At 41.7% G+C, this 18,141-nt stretch overlaps 1 protein-coding gene across 2 annotated transcripts in view; it reads left to right on the top strand.

Moving 5' to 3' along the window:
* Positions 1-1,029: 1,029 nt before the first annotated feature.
* TRPS1 (transcriptional repressor GATA binding 1) overlaps positions 1,030-18,141 on the top strand; it is a 219,811-nt gene continuing 202,699 nt past the window's right edge. For both annotated transcript variants that reach the window (XM_054985369.1, XM_054985368.1), the window contains exons 1-2: positions 1,030-1,119; positions 2,952-3,880. In XM_054985369.1, the coding sequence (XP_054841344.1) occupies positions 1,083-1,119; positions 2,952-3,880 (966 nt within the window). In that variant the 5' untranslated portion in view covers positions 1,030-1,082. The remainder of the gene's footprint in view (positions 1,120-2,951; positions 3,881-18,141) is intronic.

Raw genomic sequence — 18,141 nt, 5'->3', positions numbered from 1 at the left:
GGGCCTCCGACCTCCCACTTGGCGAGGGTGGGGGTGGGGTGTCAGGGAACCTGGCAACTCTGCCAACATGGCTACCTATCTGACATTTACTTCCTGGTATGCATCCCATATTTGGTGCATAACCATATTTGACTGAAGCTTCCATTTTGAGCATTTCTACTTTAAAGAAGTTTGGTTGAGGCATCATAGATTCACTGGCTAAATGGGCCAATGACCTGACTTTCTAGAGGGTATCTTCTTATATCTACATTATGACAGTCTCCCCCCACCCCTGGGAACTGGACAGAAGGGTGAGAGGAGTTTGGTTGGAGGTGGGGAAAGTGAAGAAAGCAGCAGCCTGTCATTGCAGCAAGGGCAGGGAGGACGGTTTCCTGCTTTGAGAGGCTCAAAGCCCGAGTAAGCAGGAATGGGATGCAGGAGATTGTACTAGGGACTAATAGGGCAACATATCTGGTGGAGTGCAGAGGAAAGGTCCTTAGGTATTCAGATGTGCATTATCTAAGGGGGACAGGGGGGCTTAGAAGAGAGAGGAGAGGGAGGAAGGGTTCTGGGATTTTGTGACTGACTTTTGGAGCAGAGGTACTAAGGTATCCATTTTTTACTTTAGCTAGGGCAAGCAAGTGCTATCCTGTGCCCTTATTCTAGGAGTGCGACAGGGCTGGCTGTAACCAAATTCGGATGTGCCACAATAATGGGATAAGAGATGGTGTGAATGTGTGTCTGCCTGAGCAAGAGAGTATGCAAAGAAGTAAAAGCTTTGTGATTTTTTTCTAAGCAAAATACTTTCCTGCAGCCACCAGTTTTGCTGTAATACATACAGCTTTGAATATAAAGCAGGCATAATCATGTTTTTAAGTAAACTAAAAGAAAACCCTTATAATGAATGCATAATTTAGGAAGGAATCCTTTTTTTTCTTTTGCAGATGTGCAGATCAGCTCTCAAAATGTCTTCTGTGTCTTCCGTGTACCTTCTAAGCCACTGGCATTATTAGCCCTCCTGCTAGTTGACTAATAGAATTAATAACTATAAAAGCAAAAATACAAAAAATACAAAAACAAACAAAAAAGCATTCTAGAGCCACATGCCTTATGAAGTCAATGCTGGGTATGATTTTACAAGTATGTAATCTATTTTTTTTTCAAGTGGAAATGTTAACTGGAAAACTTTTTGGCACGCCATAAAGCATTGTGCAATCTGTTATTTGTCTTGGAGATAACAATTGGAGAATGCCTATATTCTCACTCTGTCTAACATGACTTGCCAGTAGATAGTTTCCTCCATTTAGAAGTACTCCAAATGGGCTTTTATTTAGATAATATGTCTTCTTGAAAAATGATATTGATGCTGTACAAATACAGCAGAAAGCATATCTATCTTGAAGGGTATGTTGCTGTAGATACCATCCAATGAAATAATAGAGTATTTTTAGAAAAAAGCAAGCTGAGGGTGTGCAAGGGGTGAGGGGAGAGAAGTAGAAGAAAGGAGCATTAAGGATAATGCTCCTAATGCTTCGCAAATTCTTCTCTGCGTTTGAAATTGTTGACATTTTCTTTTTCCGTTTCTCAAATATAAAATGGGGAGGGGGAGAGTTGAAAAAAAAAAGTTGTTTTACCTTCTGTCCCACCCACCCCGCAATCAACCATCTGCTCCACAGCTGAACATGCAGAATTCTAATGTGTGTGGGGACCTGTGGGTTGGGGCAGTAAGCCAACACTGGCGTTAGAAAAGAGACATCATTTGAGTGAAGGAAAAGTGCTTCCCAAACTGGGGTGGGATCATGGTTGGGATGCAGTCATCCCCACAAATCCAGTGTGAATTAGTGATGGTTTTCTGCCAGGGGATATTCAACCCCACCAGTTGGGTTTTGGGGAGAAGACAGATGCTTTCTTCCCAATAATCCTGTCCCTCCTTGGGACTCTTCTCCCCCTCCCTTAAAACTAGTCTACACATTGCTATAAATTGCAGCATGAAAAGTGCTGGTAAGTGAAATTAGTTGCTTTCGACTTAATAATGGTGGTGGTGAGGTTGGTCCAGGCCATGGGAAAAAAAATGGAAACGTATGTAGTTGATGATTACCTAATAGCATTTCAATTTGGAAGAATCTCAGACGTGAGTGGTAATATCCATTTTAGATATAGCCTGCTTTTACAAAATGACATCTTAGTTCCTTCCATCTCGTGTTTATTTTTCACAGTCAAAGGAATAATTCCTAGATTTTTGAGCTCTAAGGAAAGGGTAGCTTTCACTAACTCTACTTAAGAAAACAAGGCTGACCTTAAATCTTCAAAGCTGTATGGATGGAAGCAGGCTATTGCATGGTAGCCTTTTGGAGGCTGACTAGTATGGCTGGAGCCACACATCATTAGATGTTGTGCTGCCATTGTAGTCCCATAACCATTCACCTCCAGTTTGTCTTGTCCTTGCACAAAAGGTAGGAGGTGAATGATTATGACAACACAACAATAGCATGATGTCCAGCATTATGTGGATTTGTTTGCCTTTGATCTTGCCGTGATCCTTTGCAAGTTATTTCTTTCAATAACATCATTCATTATTTTTAAAAGAAATGTAATATAGTGTTGTTAGGAGAAAAGAAAAGAGGTAGGTCTTCTAGGAAAGCTGTTTAATAAAATTGGCTACAAAAGGAAATCATGAAACCATCGTAGCTTTTTAATTCATTTTAATATGAGTTCAGTTACCTGTGCAGCTTGATTTTGCCTGTGTTCCCTCAGCAGTGAATTCTACCGATTTTATTCTCAAGGACATTTGCCTAGAACTACAGACAGAGTTTTACAGTATCTTGTGTGTTTGGCAAAAACGTTGCTGTTATTCTTTGTGTTGGGTTTTGTGGGGAGAGCAGCACAGTATTAGACTTTATAGCTTATTTTAAGTCACTACTTTAAACTCATTGATCTCTTGTTGTGGTGTGTGTCTGTGATTGTGTTTTCAGATATGGTCCGGAAAAAGAATCCCCCTCTGAGAAACATTGGTAGTGAAGGTGAATCCCAGACCCTCAAGTCGCCAGGGATCGGAAGTGACGATACTGAAAGGAAGCAAGAATTTTCTACCGGTCAGATGCAAGAAAACACTGAACAGGGCGAGGCCGCAGAGCCAAATGACAAGGAGGGGTTTTGCACACATGTCCCAGAATCATCTCCCAGCACTAAAAAGGACTTGAAAAGCTCAGCATCGAGTGAGAAGACTGGCTTCAATTATGAAAGCCACAGTAAGGGAGGAAATGTTCCATCCTTTCCTCCTGATGAGGTGACAGACAAAAATACGCTGGCCTTCTCATCTCCCGCTGTTGGGGGAATCTCAGAGTCCTTGAAGTCTCCTCTCGGATCAGATGCAGATAATGCCCAGGATGTGGTCTGTACCCCGTCAGGAGATCTCTCGGAGAGAAGCGAAGAGCATCGCACATCGCCAAAAGCTACAGATGAAACGGTGCATGTGCAAAGTGGTCAGACTGAGCGCCCGGGCTCAAACCCGACCTCGGCGGCCTCAAAAAACCCACAAGTGCCTTCTGATGGGGAGTTAAGGCCAAGCAAATCAAAAGCAGATTTGTTGGCCAACGAGAACCCAGATACGGCGCCTCTGTCTCCAGAACTTCAGGACTTCAAATGCAACATCTGTGGCTACGGTTACTATGGGAATGACCCCACAGATCTCATCAAACACTTCCGCAAGTACCACCTAGGGCTGCACAACCGCACCAGGCAGGATGCTGAGCTTGACAGTAAAATTTTGGCTCTCCACAACATGGTGCAGTTCAGCCACTCCAAAGACTTCCAAAAAGTCAATTGTTCTGTGCTGTCAGGGGTTCTTCAGGACATCAGTTCCCAAAGGCCTGCCTTGCTCAATGGGACTTACGATGTGCAGGTTTGTATCTTGAATGTCTGTACCTTCCTGTGTGTTCACAACAAACAACCCTCATGTTTTTAGCTTGTGAAGATAAAGTATCTCATGTAGTTGGTTGTTGGGGGTTTTCCGGGCTGTATTGCCGTGGTCTTGGCATTGTAGTTCCTTAGGACTACAATGTAGTAGTTCCTTAGGAACTACAATGCCAAGACCACGGCAATACAGCCCGGAAAACCCCCAACAACCATCGTTCTCCGGCCGTGAAAGCCTTCGACAATATCTCATGTAGATTTCTACAAATGCAGAGATGCTAAGGGCCTTCTAACTTATCTTAGTTTTTAGTCTGCGAGTTGTGAAGCCATGGTCCTGCAGCGGCAAAGCCAGGTTTGCAAATGGGTGTGCACTCAACCAGGAGCTGTGGTTGGCTGCAGCCTCCTAAGAAGTCACGCACATACTTTCAAGTAGCACATGCTTTCAAGCAATTTCTAAGGAGTTATGCATATACTTTCAAGCGGTCGTTTCCCAAGTTCAAACTCTGCATTTTTAGTAGTAGACTTAAAATGCATGAGCTATAAGTTAAAGGCCTAACATTAATGCAAAGGGGGAAAATTAGTTGTGACTTGCCTGTTCTACTGGTTTCACTGATACTACCAACACAGATTTTAGGGGTATTGGATCCATGTGTTGAAATGGCCTTCATATTTTAGGAAGGGGACTGTTCTTAAGGATTCCGGTGATCATATTGTTTGATAAAGGTTGTGTACTCAGTTCAGCATCAAGAATGTGCCTCTCTAAGACATTTTTATCCCACTCTTCCGAAAGGGAGCTGTGGATGACATACAGGTTCTCCCTTTCCTGCTTTGTCATCATAACAACCCTTTGAGGTAGGTTAGGCTGACATAGCGACTGGTCCAAGGTTACTCAGAGTGCTTATTGGAAGAATGGGCATTTTATCCCAGACTCCCATTCTGCATCATGGTGCAGTGGTTAGAGTGTCAGACTAGGGTCTGGGTCCCCACTCTGCTATGGATGCTTGCTGGGTGACCTTGGGCCAGACACACATACTCAGCTTGACCTACCTCATAGGGTTGTTGTGGGGAGAAAATCAAGGAGCAGAGAACCGTATAATCTTTATGGAAGAGAAGTAGGTGGCTTGGAATTAGGAAGTTGTGCATCTGAAGGGTATGTACAGATCTGCTGGATTTCCCAGCTGGATTCCTTTACTCTTCCAGCATTTGCTCTCCCTTGGCTCTCTACTTTCCCCAAGAAGGTTGATGATTTGTGTAATGGAAACCAAAGGTGAAGCTTTTCCCAGCTTCGAGGTGCAATGATGGGCTATGCGGCTGTTGATGTGTGTCTCTTATGCATTGCTTATAAAGGTGTGGAGGTACAGTCCATGAAAAAGGTGGCAGTCTTATTAATTGGTCTGCACCTGGCTGTAGACTCAAGAGCATTTTCCATTATAGAATACTTAGAGGAAATAAATCAGCTGCAGCCATTACAGCTATAAAATCCCCCCTCCCAATCTGTAGATGTCATTTGCAGAGCAGTTATCAATCATTTATTTTACATAAAGGCTTCAATCTTTGAACTACACGGATAATTTTATGTCTTGTGTCAGGCAGTCAGATCTGTCACATTGCGGCTGGAATGCAAACTGGGGAGTTAGGTTAAAGGTTAGGGAAGTAAGTGAATAGTTAGAATAGAATTTCTGATTTGGAATGACAGAGTACAGTTACTGCACCTGGTATTCCCTTCTATACTTGGCTGTGGGGCTCATACGGATAGTTGTATCCGGACAGAGATCTCTAGTCAACCCATTTTTGTCAATGAGTTCATTCTGGGATTTTTTTTTTTTTTTACTCCTCTACATTGAAAATTATTTCTTTTCCAACTTGAAAAATAGAACTCTCTGACTGGCTATAGAGGGAGAACGGCAAAAGTAGACCCAAATTCCTCGTATCAAAGGCACCTAAGAAAACTTGCTGGCTGTGAGGATAAGAGAATTAATGCCTCTTATAGGGGATATGTTACAATCAGTAAGTAGAAGGGAGGAAGAAATGGGGAGTTTTCATAATGAAAAATGAGCTAGATAGGGGAGGTCCCAAGTACTCGTATGTTGAGTAGTGCTTGTTAGTTTTTTTTCCACAAATGCTCTGGAGACAGGAATGTAGCAAAGCTTGCAGATGAGAACAAATTATTTAGGAGGATAGAAAATCCCAAGCTCACTCTTTAAAACAAACATTTCCAAACTGCTGATTCCTTTTCCTTCCTGAAACCTCAAAGCTCGCCTCTCCGTGATCTGGGGATTATCTCCTAGCTATTTACATCATGGAGGAAACATTACCAGGCCGTTCTGAGCTTCAGCGTCACAAGGGAAAGGTCAGCCGGCAGAGCTGTGGTGTTACTTTTTAAACCCCGCCCCCAAACCCTGAAAAATAAACATCAACATTGACATCAATTGTACTGTCAAAAGTTTAGCTATATGCATGGCAGCATATAGATGATGATGATGATAATAATAAAAATAACAACAGCAGCAACAACTGTGCTTACATATCACTCTTCTAGACAGATGAGTGTCTTAATGAGAGCATTCCAAGAACCCCTATGAACCATGAAAGTTTGAATTGAACTTCTGAAATTCACCTGCATTCTTATTAAGAGGAAGCTTTAATGTAGCAGAGGAAGAATGGCAGAAGTCTATGGAAAAGGGTAAAGCTGAAAAGCAAAAGGGATGAATAAATATCTCATATTTAGTAGATCGTCACGACAGAGACAAAACTTAATTAGTACCATTTTGACTCGTGCCCATACCAAGCCAATCATCTGGCAGAGTTGTCAATTTTGCTTTCAGTATCATCAGCACTTGCAGTTTGTTTTGAAAAAGAGTACCTTCTTCCGGAGTCTGTGCACAGGTTATCTGGTCTGTGTTGAAAACGATCAATTTAATAGAGAGCGTAATTTTGTTTGGTGATTAAAGTTATAGCAACAGTCTTTCTTAATTCCTTAATATTTCTGATGAAAAGTCTGCTAGGAGTATTTGAGTATTGGCCAGATACAGATTTCAGAGTTTTGCCACAGTTGTAGAGATCCATTGGCTATTGCAGTTATATAGGCAATGACTGGTTTTATTTGTTTACTCAGAGTGCTGAATCTCACACATCTGGAATATTTCAGTTTGAGAACAGGGCACTGATGCATTGTGAACCCATTCTTAAGAACAGAACCCCTTCAGGATTTCTTGTGACTTACTGTCTGGAAATCAGTTTGTGGTACAAAAACTGCTGGTATCTGCAAGTAATGTGATCTCAATGATAAGGAAAAACACTTTTTAAAAGTTTTGAGTATAATTGATGTGGTCTGTAAAATAAGAAGATCTATTTTTTAATTAGAATGATAGTTCCTGCAAACATTGCTATTTAACGATTTGGTGAACTTAGCAGTACAGATGGTGGTGGAGTCCTGATGAAAAAGCACAGGAACATTAACTGTTGAGTGTTCTTAATAGTGTGAACATCACTGGAGAAATGTGCACAATGGAAAAAAAAATCCCCGGATTTTTTCAAAGAATCCTTTGAGTAACCGATCCAGGCTGTCAAGTAGATCTCCTTTCCGATGGTAATGGCCAATGTACAGGAATTTGAGTTTTTCAAAAATTTCTTACGTCTTCCAAACAATGATTCTTGGTTATTTATAGGAAAGTTGATGCTTGATTAGATTGGGCTGGATACTTTTCTTAGGCAGTATTTTCCGAAATAAACCAGATGTGTGCAGTATCTCAGACTGAACAAATAGAACTGGAAATAAAACAGATCAATGAAGACTGTATTCGTTTAATCAGCCTTGGCAACCAAATACCACAAGGAAGACAAAAAGTGGTAGGAAACAGCACACAGATAATCTAGTTAAGATCAGTCCTTTCTCCAAGCAGAACTATATTCTAAAATAGACCAGACGCTCCTATATGGAATGATTCTTTGAAAAGAAACAATTGGTTCCAGAAATCTCCTGTTCTTCTTTGTAAAGAACGCTGTCTTTCCCTGCTGACTTTGGGGAAAAGAGCATTAAAAATTCAGTTGTGCCAAATGTTAGACTTCACTTGTGCATACACCAGATGTTGATGCTAAACATGCAAGAAGATAAATAACTGATTAATATTTTCTTTCTTTTCGGTAAATAGCAGATTTCGTAAACAATCTGTAAAAGGATCACTGATATTCCCTATAGCACTTGCATGTTCCTCTGATAATCCAGCTTGTTCCTATAGCTCCTCCCCCATTCTTCTTCCAAGAGTTATGAAAGTGGGGAAATGTAAATGTACAATGGGTTGGATGCAGCCAGTTATTTCAGTCTATCTAACCTATCTTTACTACTTCCCCCATTTTACAGGGTTTTTGTACATGCAAGTCCCATGTTTTTTTTCTGATCAAAGGGAGTCCCACCTTCCTTTCCCACTAGTAGAAAAGTTGGAATGGATCCACCTTTATGATTTTATTAAAAATGGGTTTTTCAGTCAGTAATTCCTAGTTTCTGAAGAGCAGGAATAAAGAATGCAATCTTGAACATCTCTTAAAATTTTATTTTATGTCTTAGATTTTTATTCCACCTTTACTGCAAGGAGATGAGAATGGTGTATGTGTCCTGCTATGTTTTATCCACACAACATACGTTGAAAGATAGTGATGGACTCAATGTCACCCAATGAACTTTGTTGCCAAGTAGGGTTCTGAAACAGGCAGTGAAGTCCGGTGCTGTCAGGTTCTGAAAGGTAGATGTCAATAACTTCAATGCATGAGGCCAGAACTGCATGACTTAAAGCTTTATTGATCATCCACAAGTTCAGCAATCTAGTACAGCTACATTGCCAGGAGTGAAAACCCAAGCCTATACTACAGCCCAGTCTGCACCCCCTTAACTGCCAGCGTTCTAAGTTCCCACTTTCCATCCCCCATGTGTAAAGCAACAAGCAAAGCAAAGCAACTAAGAATGAAAATGTTTTAGAAAGTTCAGGATCTTCAAGGTTAAGTATCCATGACAATGGTTCTTTTCCAGCAGACAGACTGATAAGACCTACCCCCACTCACTTGGTCCACTGCTGGAATGGCCAGGGAATCCCCCAGCCCCTTCTGCAGCGGGCGAAGGGAAGTGATGGGGTGGTAGGCTTAAGCCTGCAGCCCTGTCCGCCGGGCACTCACTAGGCCCACTGTGCAAAGGGCCAGAGAATCCCCTGACCCCTTCTGCATCGGCAAAGGAAGCACATCATTTTTGAAGTGAGGCCTCCAGAACTGCACACAAGACTCCAGGTGCGGCCTGACCAAGGCAGTATAGAGAGGGGCTATGACCTCCTGCAATTTCAACGCTATGGCCCCTTTGATATAACCCAAGATTGAATTAGCCTTTTTTGCCACCGCATCACACTGACTGCTCATATTTAGTTTACAGTCCACCCTTATCCCAATATCCCTTTCACATATACTACTGCCCAGAAGTGTATCCCCCATCCACTATTTGTGCTTCCCATATTTGTGGCCCACATGTAATACGGTGCACTTGTCTTTGTTGAATTGCATCCTTTTCGCAGCTGCCCACTTCTTCAGAGTATTCAGGTCTTGTTGAATTTTAATTCTATCTTCTTGGGTGTTTGCTACTCACTTGGGTGTTTGCTACATCAAGCAGTAGCTTATAGCGTGAGTTCTGGGGGACTCTGAATTTCTTCAGAAGTTTTTTTTCATAAATGGCATAAACTTTTACCCACAATGATATCTACCATGTGTGACTGCTAGACAATATTTTGAGTGTTTTTAGTTCATTTTCAGCTTGAATGGGACTAAGTAGTGGTCTCTGAGAACTCTGTGGTGTTGAGCACTCCTCAGAATCATCTGGCTTATGCTCCTGTATCATTCTGCTTGTGGAAAATGGCCCAGCAGTACAATCCTGAGAGGTCCTATAGCTGTGACTCTCCAGCATGGTGCAGGTGGATTTTATAGCACCTGCGAATATGTTTCCTGGCATGCACTTGCTTGCTTCTTCACAGCATCTCATCCCTCCTGACTTTTCTTCATCTCTTTGGAGTGTGAGGCATTTTGGATCTTCAGGGAAGCCCATTCAGAAATCTCTCCCTCCATCACAGGAGGATGCTTGTTTTAGAGCTTCCCAACATTTTGTTATTGGCCCCAGAGCCTATAGAAACCATTTTGTAGATTGTGTCCTCTACCCTTTCTTAAAAGTCTCGTTTGGAAACGTACAGAGTTTGGCAGCTTCAGGGTACTGATTTTACGGATCCAACTTCCAAGGAACAGCCAAGATCGATCCTCTTCCCCCCACCCTTCTTCGTTTCAAAGATTAACGTTGACTAAAAATACTTAACATTGTTTTAAATGGAACATTCTTATTTTGGCTCCACCACACAGAGGTTTTTCATCATGGTGGACCTTGAGGGTGTGTGGTGCTTGGTACAGATGCAATAACTTGTGCACATTGAAAATGTTTGGAGGGTCTCCGTTTCCAAGTTTAACAGACTAACGCTGAAAAGATGTTTAGGTCAGAGTATGATATGCATGAATCTAATAGGAGCAACAGAGAACATGGCAAGACTCAGCTTTATGAATGTTACAGTTTCCTCTTTCATTAGCAGCAGATTTGTCTGTACAGATGTCTCCTTTAATGGAAGATGTACAATATGAACATACATGAAGCTGCCTTACACTGAGTCAGACTTCTGGTCTGTCAAGGGTTGATTCCGCACACGTTGGATAATGCACTTTCAATGCACTTTATCAATCATTCGAGGTGGATTTTTTGTTCTGCGCACAAAAAAATCCATTCCAAATGATCTGTAAAGAGGATTGGAAGTGCATTATCCAACGTGTGCGGAATCACTAAAGGTCCGTATTGTCTACAGTGGCTGGCAGCAGCTTTCCAGGATCCCAGTAAATGATCTTCCAGTTCACCTTCTACCTGATTATTTTAACAGGAGATGCCATGGATTAAGGCCGAGAATTTATGCAAAGCAGATGCTCTTCCACTGAGCCACAGCCCTCCACTAATAATTTCCCATATTCAGTGGTTGTTAATTTATCATTGCTGTTACCTTGAGTCATAGTCTCTACTGTTCGTTACAGTGACCCCTCTACAAATAAACTTTAACAGAAAAAGTGTGAATTCTGTATTTAGTATGACCCTCACAATGACAAGATTATGAGAGCTCGGTTATTGGCTGTTTTCCTGACTTATGCGCTCGCTCACCATACTGGTTCAGAATTTGTTTTCTGGGTTGTTGTGGTAGCATGGAATTGGAAGCATTAGAAGTATTGTGAGTGGGGGGTGGGGGAAGAGTGTTTAAATTTCTGTGAGGCACACCTGCAAAGATCACGGGAGACAGCTGTGAAAACTGCTTAGTCTGTACTGGTCTTGATCGGCTATGTAGACTTGTGGGGACCAGTAGCAAGATGACTTCCTTTGTGTCTTTGGAGTGTAAGAGTTCATTGAAATGGAGCACCTCAGAGGTGGATAGCCTGAGTGCATCTGGGTGTTTCTCCTCCTCATTCAAGAGGATGCAAAGAGGTGGCTTGTTCCCATCTTTGTTTGTGGGGTTCCTGGAAGACAGAAAATGCTATGAAGACACTCCCATGATGTGTGCGTGCGTACACAGACATGATAATGCAAATATTCTGTTATCAAAATTGAGGGCAGTACAACAGGGTGGTGCTCCAATAACTTGCTGTAAATCCTGGCATCTGTTCTAACCTGCATGATATGAAGAACTTGGTTAAGTGTGGAGTACTTAATGCTTTCTGAATGCTATATTGCACAAAGCAAATGGATAAACAAGAGCATTAGGGAAAAAAATTAGGATTAGAAGATTAAAAGTAATAGACAAGTGGGAGACTAGGTAACTTAGAGGATTGGTAAGGGATCTCGAGCCTTTCCCTTCCTGATTAAAGGTTGACCTTTAATTACATGACCTAAGTAATTGGAAGGTTTCATGCTGTCTGATTTTGCAACTTCATTTTGTGGGATTAGTTCTTAGCTGATGGAAAGAATGTTTTAAAATGGGAAAACTCCATCATGTTGTCCAATTTGGTGTGATTCACAACCTGTTTTTCTCCCGGAAGCCAGGCTTTCAATATCGTCTTAGGAATTGCTCCAAATATTCCCTCTCCCTGCACATTCAGCAGTATTTGCACACGCGCTATCGTCCACTTGCCAGCATTTGTATGCTGGCAGCACTCCTACACATGGAGTCTTTCCCACAAGAAAGAAACTTTGCAGGGAGAATTTTCTTCTTACTCCTTCAGCTCCTCCTACCTATTGCTAGAAGCCGAACCCATGCATCCTTGAGATCTGTGCAGAGCGGAGACCTTCGTTCCTGTTTCTGCTGTTAATTCATTAAATAGACTTGGTCTAGAACTTTGGATAGTACAGTGATATGCAGAACAAAGCCTTCCTGTTCCTCTACGTGCCTATCAAGCAGCATAGATCTTCCAGATCTCACCTCCTGGGGAACTGCCCAAGCTGTCCTTATGTTTCTCCATTTTTTAAACTTAAAAACATTAAATAAAAACCGAGCCATAATAAAGGAAATGGACCGCTTTAAATTTTGAGACATATTTAAATAAATTTGATTGATGCAAGTTATTAATCGACCCCCCCCCGGGAGGTCTTTTAGTGAACGAGCAGGCCTATGTGATACAAGTAATGCAAAATATTACACCTTCTATATGGAACAGCAGGATTTGGGTCTAGTGGCACCTTAGAGACCAACAAGATTTTCAGGGTATAAGCTTTCAAGAGTCAGAACTCCCTTCTTCAGACACGTCAATGTGGAATTGCTATAAAGTGTGAGACTTCCCAGTGACCTCCCCGTTGAAGCTTTACTGCATGTTTGAATGTGATGTCATATTGGTGCTTATCTGCATGTAACCCTGTCTTGATTTGAACCAGTAGTATCTTAATTTATTGTAGCTTTTTCTTTGGCTATATGTTCATAGGAATGAAAAAAAAGGACTGAAATGAGGGTAGTTTTCTTGCATCCAAGGTTCATACAGGTCAGGTTATATAGGCTGCCAAAATCTTAGGGAAGAATGTCACATTTCAAGTCCAAAGAATGCAATTGTGCATGTTAGTCTCACTTTGCCTTGGTGCGGTTGTGCCTTCAACCTTCAGGGCCTAAAGAGAAGAACTGAGCAGCACTGGAAAAACAGACAGCCGTGTATAGGCATGACTCTCTGTGCCATAGCTAGGCTCATCGGCTTCTTGCTCTTGACCTGGCATGCAACAGGTTTCTGCTTCGCATGCAATCTATGGCGTGAAGTGGCTTCTTGTATGAACTCTAGCTATGCCTTATGCCATTTTCAGTGTGTTCTGATAATTTGAAGACATGCTTCTAATGAGGTAAGAGATAAGAGGAGTAAGGCAAAGTAGGAATTGGATCATCATTGTGTATCTTTGGGTGTATTCAGCCAATAAGTGAGTGGAAAGTGGAGAACCAAAGCTGTGTAGAATGCAATCTGGATCATATGAAGGTGAGTGATTTGTCCTAATTTCTAGCAGGTCAGACTACCGTAAGCATCCACGTCAGTTTTTAGATAAGCACCCTTCTTTTACACACAAACCCCCACCCCTGGAGCACCGATCCATGGATGAATCTAAATATTATTTTCCAAAATTTTCCATTTTCAAGCCAATTCTATTGATGATGTCTTTTGTTCCAAGAACACAATATAGTATAAATAATCATTTCTTGTCTGTGTTGGATCCCATGAATTTGTTCCCTTAGTAGCGACGCTTCTCTTTGGCTCAAGAAGCCTTTCCCTCGTCTTATGTTCGGGGAAGGCTCCTTACACTAAAAGAACGAATCACAGTGGGTGGAATGGATTTGCAGGATCTGGCACCATGTTTATAAGTAACATAGAACAGTATTGCTGTTGAGTGAGAGAATTAGATGCATTGCGATTTGGTTGAATTAAATCCATTTTCCAAAATATTAGTGCTGCGTCAGATATTGCCTGGAGTTGCTGGTGGTGGAAATTTATTATCGGGGGTTTGGGGAGGAGGAGAGATCTGAACAAGACTGTGAAAAAATTTGGCGCCATTATGTTCTGAATGCTGTTGCATCCTCCTTCCTGAAGTAGTCAGATGGCTGAACCTACCTCATTGTTTGAAATGTCTCTACTTTTTTTGGTCCCAACAGGCCCATAAATAGGGATCCTACAGAAGTGGAAGGCATCACAATATGATATGATATATGATATGATATGATATGATATGATATGATATGATATGATATGATATGATATGATATCTACTCTAAGCCTATTTGCAAGGAGAGCAGTCTACAAATCTAAATAAATAAATAAATAATGCTACATCGGTAGTAACATTTATCAGCATGATGAGGACGCTAAAGGCGGGTGAGGGCAACTGATGAGAGAGAAAACAAACTAAGGCAACCATTTTCACAGTGAAAGGGGAAGAACTCTCAAAAGAGGGCATTTTCCAAAACTTCTAGAGATGTTTATGAAAAATAGTGAGTAGCTCAAACTCCACCCCATATTTTACTCCCCAGTTATATGATATGCTGTTGTCAAGGTAATGATGAAGAAAGAAGAAATGTTTTTGTGGTAATTCATGTCTTAGGAGGGCACCATCGTGAGTGGCTGTACTTACTGTACAGTTTCTCCTTGCTTATGATGCATGTTGGCTCCCTTCCACAGCCTAGTTTTAAATAGATACCTAAAATTACCCTCCACTGGTTAAAAATGGCTGAGGGAATTTGTCAAGTTTGTAGTGATTTCACAGAGAAAAATAATGAATGTATTTAGTGGCTTAAAATTTGGGAAAAGATTAAATGAAAATGGCTTCAATTGGCAGTTTCTTAATTGTTCATAAGAAACACTTTGAAAACAATGTGTGGCAGGTATTATGAGCCAACCTCTGCAGAGTATCCACAACACTCACTAATATTTATAGTTTTGGGACTTGTGTGTCTGAAAGTGATAACACAATTTCAAGACAACTGTAGAGAAGAAAACCACAAACAATTTAAAAATCCTGGAAATCTACTAAGCCTGTAGTTCTCATTTTAAAAGCCAGGGGGATGGATCCAGCCATCTTATAAGTGATTCTTCCTCCAATGGAAAAGCCACTTAAATTGGAGGAAGGCTCCTAAAACTAGAGGAAGACTACAAACTTAATCCAAAAGGAAAAGTGGGGTATGAATATTTTAATCGAAATATGTATAAACGAATAAACATTTTTCAATGGAGTGGTAGATATGGAGCCATCCCATTGTGTTCCAGTTAGAAACAATGTTAATACTGGTTCATCCTTCCAAATATCTGGCCTAGTCAGGTCAGCTGGAAGGAGGCTAAACTACTGAGCGGCAGTCCCAAAAAATAAATGTATGTCTTGTGTTTACTTGCTTCATTTATATCCCGTATTTCTCTTCATTGGCGTCTCGAAGTAGTTTACATCTTCCCCCTTTCCTCCATTTTATCCTTACAAAAACTCTGTGAGGTAGATTAGAGCCGGTGTGGCATAGTAATTAGAGTGTCGGACCAGGATCTGGGAGGCCTCGGTTGGAATGCTTTCTCGCTGGGTAACCTTGGGCCAGTCACACAATATAATGGAGCAGAGGAGAACAATGTAAGCCCCTTTCGGTTCCCATTGGTGAGACAGGCAGGGTATAAATAAAGTAAATAAATAAAAACGAAATTATAGAGTGTGAGATGGGCCCAAGCTCACCCAGCAAGCTTCTGTGGCCTACTGAGGATTCAAGGTCTCCCAAATCATAGTCCGACACTCTGACCACTACACCACACTGCCTTGAGGGAGTGCAACTTTACAGCAAGCAGTGGTTTGTGAATGATTCTCTGGAATTGCCTGATTCTTAGTAGCACAGGGATTTTTGGTAGTGTTGCTCTGACCAATGTCTCTAATAGAGACTCTCATGAGGTTGCTGGTTGGAGTCTTGGGGCACAGTGTTGGATCAAGCAATTACATAATTGCTGGGGGGGGGAATGAGTGCTTAAGTGCCAGCACCGTATTTTAGACAACAGGCCCTGTACAAAACTGAAAAACTAATTAAATCCCTAAGCATGTGCCCCACATTTTTTGGAGCTCAGACCCCTGAGACCTGATTTATTCTATCCCTGCTGGTTGTTCCATTGATAATTATTTAGGATGTCTTTACATATTTCACAGAGGGAAAGGGCGGGGGGAAAGTCTTAACCAGTTTATTTGAAACAATGTTTATTTAATAAAGAGGGCCAAAATCAACTCTTTTTGTAATGTCATTTAGCAATTTATTGGCTCACCACCCAGGCCCCCATTCAGCTCGGCAGCACACAAAGCAGAAGTGACATCGTTTCTCCAGCTGAATGGCTGAAAAGGCATTTATATTATATGCATTTAAAAAAATGTTTACATTGTGTGTTCTTTGTGCATCTGAATCTTTCCGTATGGTGTCATTCCTAAATGAGCAGCGATCGCATGGCTCCTTTTGTGGCACAGCTGCCAAAGCGAGGGTGAGGGGAAAGAAGTAGATCTATACTCGTCTAATGCATTATTAGGGAGTTACTCAGGAAAAAAAAGTAGTAATTGACTTTGCAGTTGTGGGGAATGAAAATCTGCACTTCCATTACAGAGTATGTGGCATTGAAAATTTATAGCCTTTCAGTAAAAGAGTTTCTTTAAAAAAATCCAAAGAAGTATATTGCTGAATTCTAGCTTTAGTTATGAGTCTGCTTATTAAGAAGAAATCCGAGGAAGCTGGTGGGTGGATTGCAGTGTGTCGTACGGAGTGTTTCTGAAGGATTAATGTCTTTTAAAAATGGATATCACGTACGTTGGAAGAAAAAAAGGAAAAAGGAAAGCAATGATGACATTGTAATCAGGAGGGCGGATTCTTCTGCTCACTTCCCAGTCCCCTTACCTTCCTTCCCTTGGCTTTCATACCAGACTATAATCCTGCAGTGACTGGGTTTTGCTGATGCGACTAGGATTTTCCTCATAAATAGACATGGCAAAGTTGCAGCCCAGATGTCCAGGAGCAACAAATCCCCTTCTTAATGTCACAAGACAGGTGTGGCCCACACAAGGGACGGCCTGAACAGTTTGCCACGAAAGCGTTGGGCTTGATTAATATAAGCCTCTTTGATGCTGTGCTTGCTTGCCTTCTGCGAAATGGCAGTTAAGCAACACATTCCTAGTGATGTAATGTTTTGTAGGCATAGCTAAGGAGATTCTATGTTTTTTGCTATTTTGGTTTTTCTATTTTTTGCTAAATTAAGGCTCTTTCTTAACAGACCTCTGTACTAAGACATCCTAGGGCCTCAATACACATTGTGTGGCATTTTCTGTGGGCTAAAATTAGTTTTGACTTCTTCAGTTTAACTTGCGGTGGGCTGGAGCTGGCTTGGTTCTCTTGAAATTGTGCCTCCTTTTGGGGTGAAATGCAGACGTTATCTCTTGGTTCAGGAACTAATGAGCAAAAGATATTTTCATAATGTGTCAGAGAATTTGTCTTTTGGAGAATTGCCATTCTGGATAATCTAGTCCAACAAGAGATTAAACACAGCTAACAAAGCACACTCTGGTGCCGACCTCATTTCTTCTATTGGTGTAAATGAAACTGAAAGCTAATGTCTGTTCTCTTCCCCGCCCACCCCCCCATTCATAGATCTGTTTGACTTGTAACAAGTTACTAAATGGTTTTGTTTGTTTGTTTCTCTACTCAGAAAAAAAGGTAATTTTATGCACCATTCTTAATTTATGAACTGCAGCACTGGAGTTTATTGTTTCACTCCTTCCTGTCTAGGAGATCCTAAAGTTCCTGGGCTTGCCTGTTCCATCTTGCACATAAAGTTGCCAGATCCCTTCTGGCAGCCCATGGGGGATGGGGGGGGAACTTACTAAGTCGCGAGAGGGAGGATAAACCATAACATCACTGGTGGTGACACACTGATGTCATTCCCGTGCACCCAAAAATGATGTCAGTGCGTCACCGGGGGGCATGCCGATGTTTGTGCAAAACTCTATAGAGCGATGCAGTGATGTCACTTCTTAGCACACAAAGTGACACCAGTGCTTTGAGATGCTTCTGATGTCCTCCTCTATTTCGTGCCATTTTTTTCCCTGCCAGCCGCTTACTGGCAGTGGGAAGCACCTGCTAGTGGTGTGGGATCCGCCTACTCCAACCGGAGGAACCGTAAGTCAGCTTACACATCCTCCTTGGGGCTGGTTCTTCCTGAGTTCCAGCAGGGCCTCTTTTCATTCCC

Source organism: Eublepharis macularius, chromosome 7 (assembly GCF_028583425.1).
Source record: "Eublepharis macularius isolate TG4126 chromosome 7, MPM_Emac_v1.0, whole genome shotgun sequence".
Lineage (NCBI taxonomy): Eukaryota > Metazoa > Chordata > Lepidosauria > Squamata > Eublepharidae > Eublepharis > Eublepharis macularius.
The sequence above is the reverse complement of the archived record's forward strand: the minus strand, read 5'-3'. Positions and strand labels throughout refer to the sequence as shown.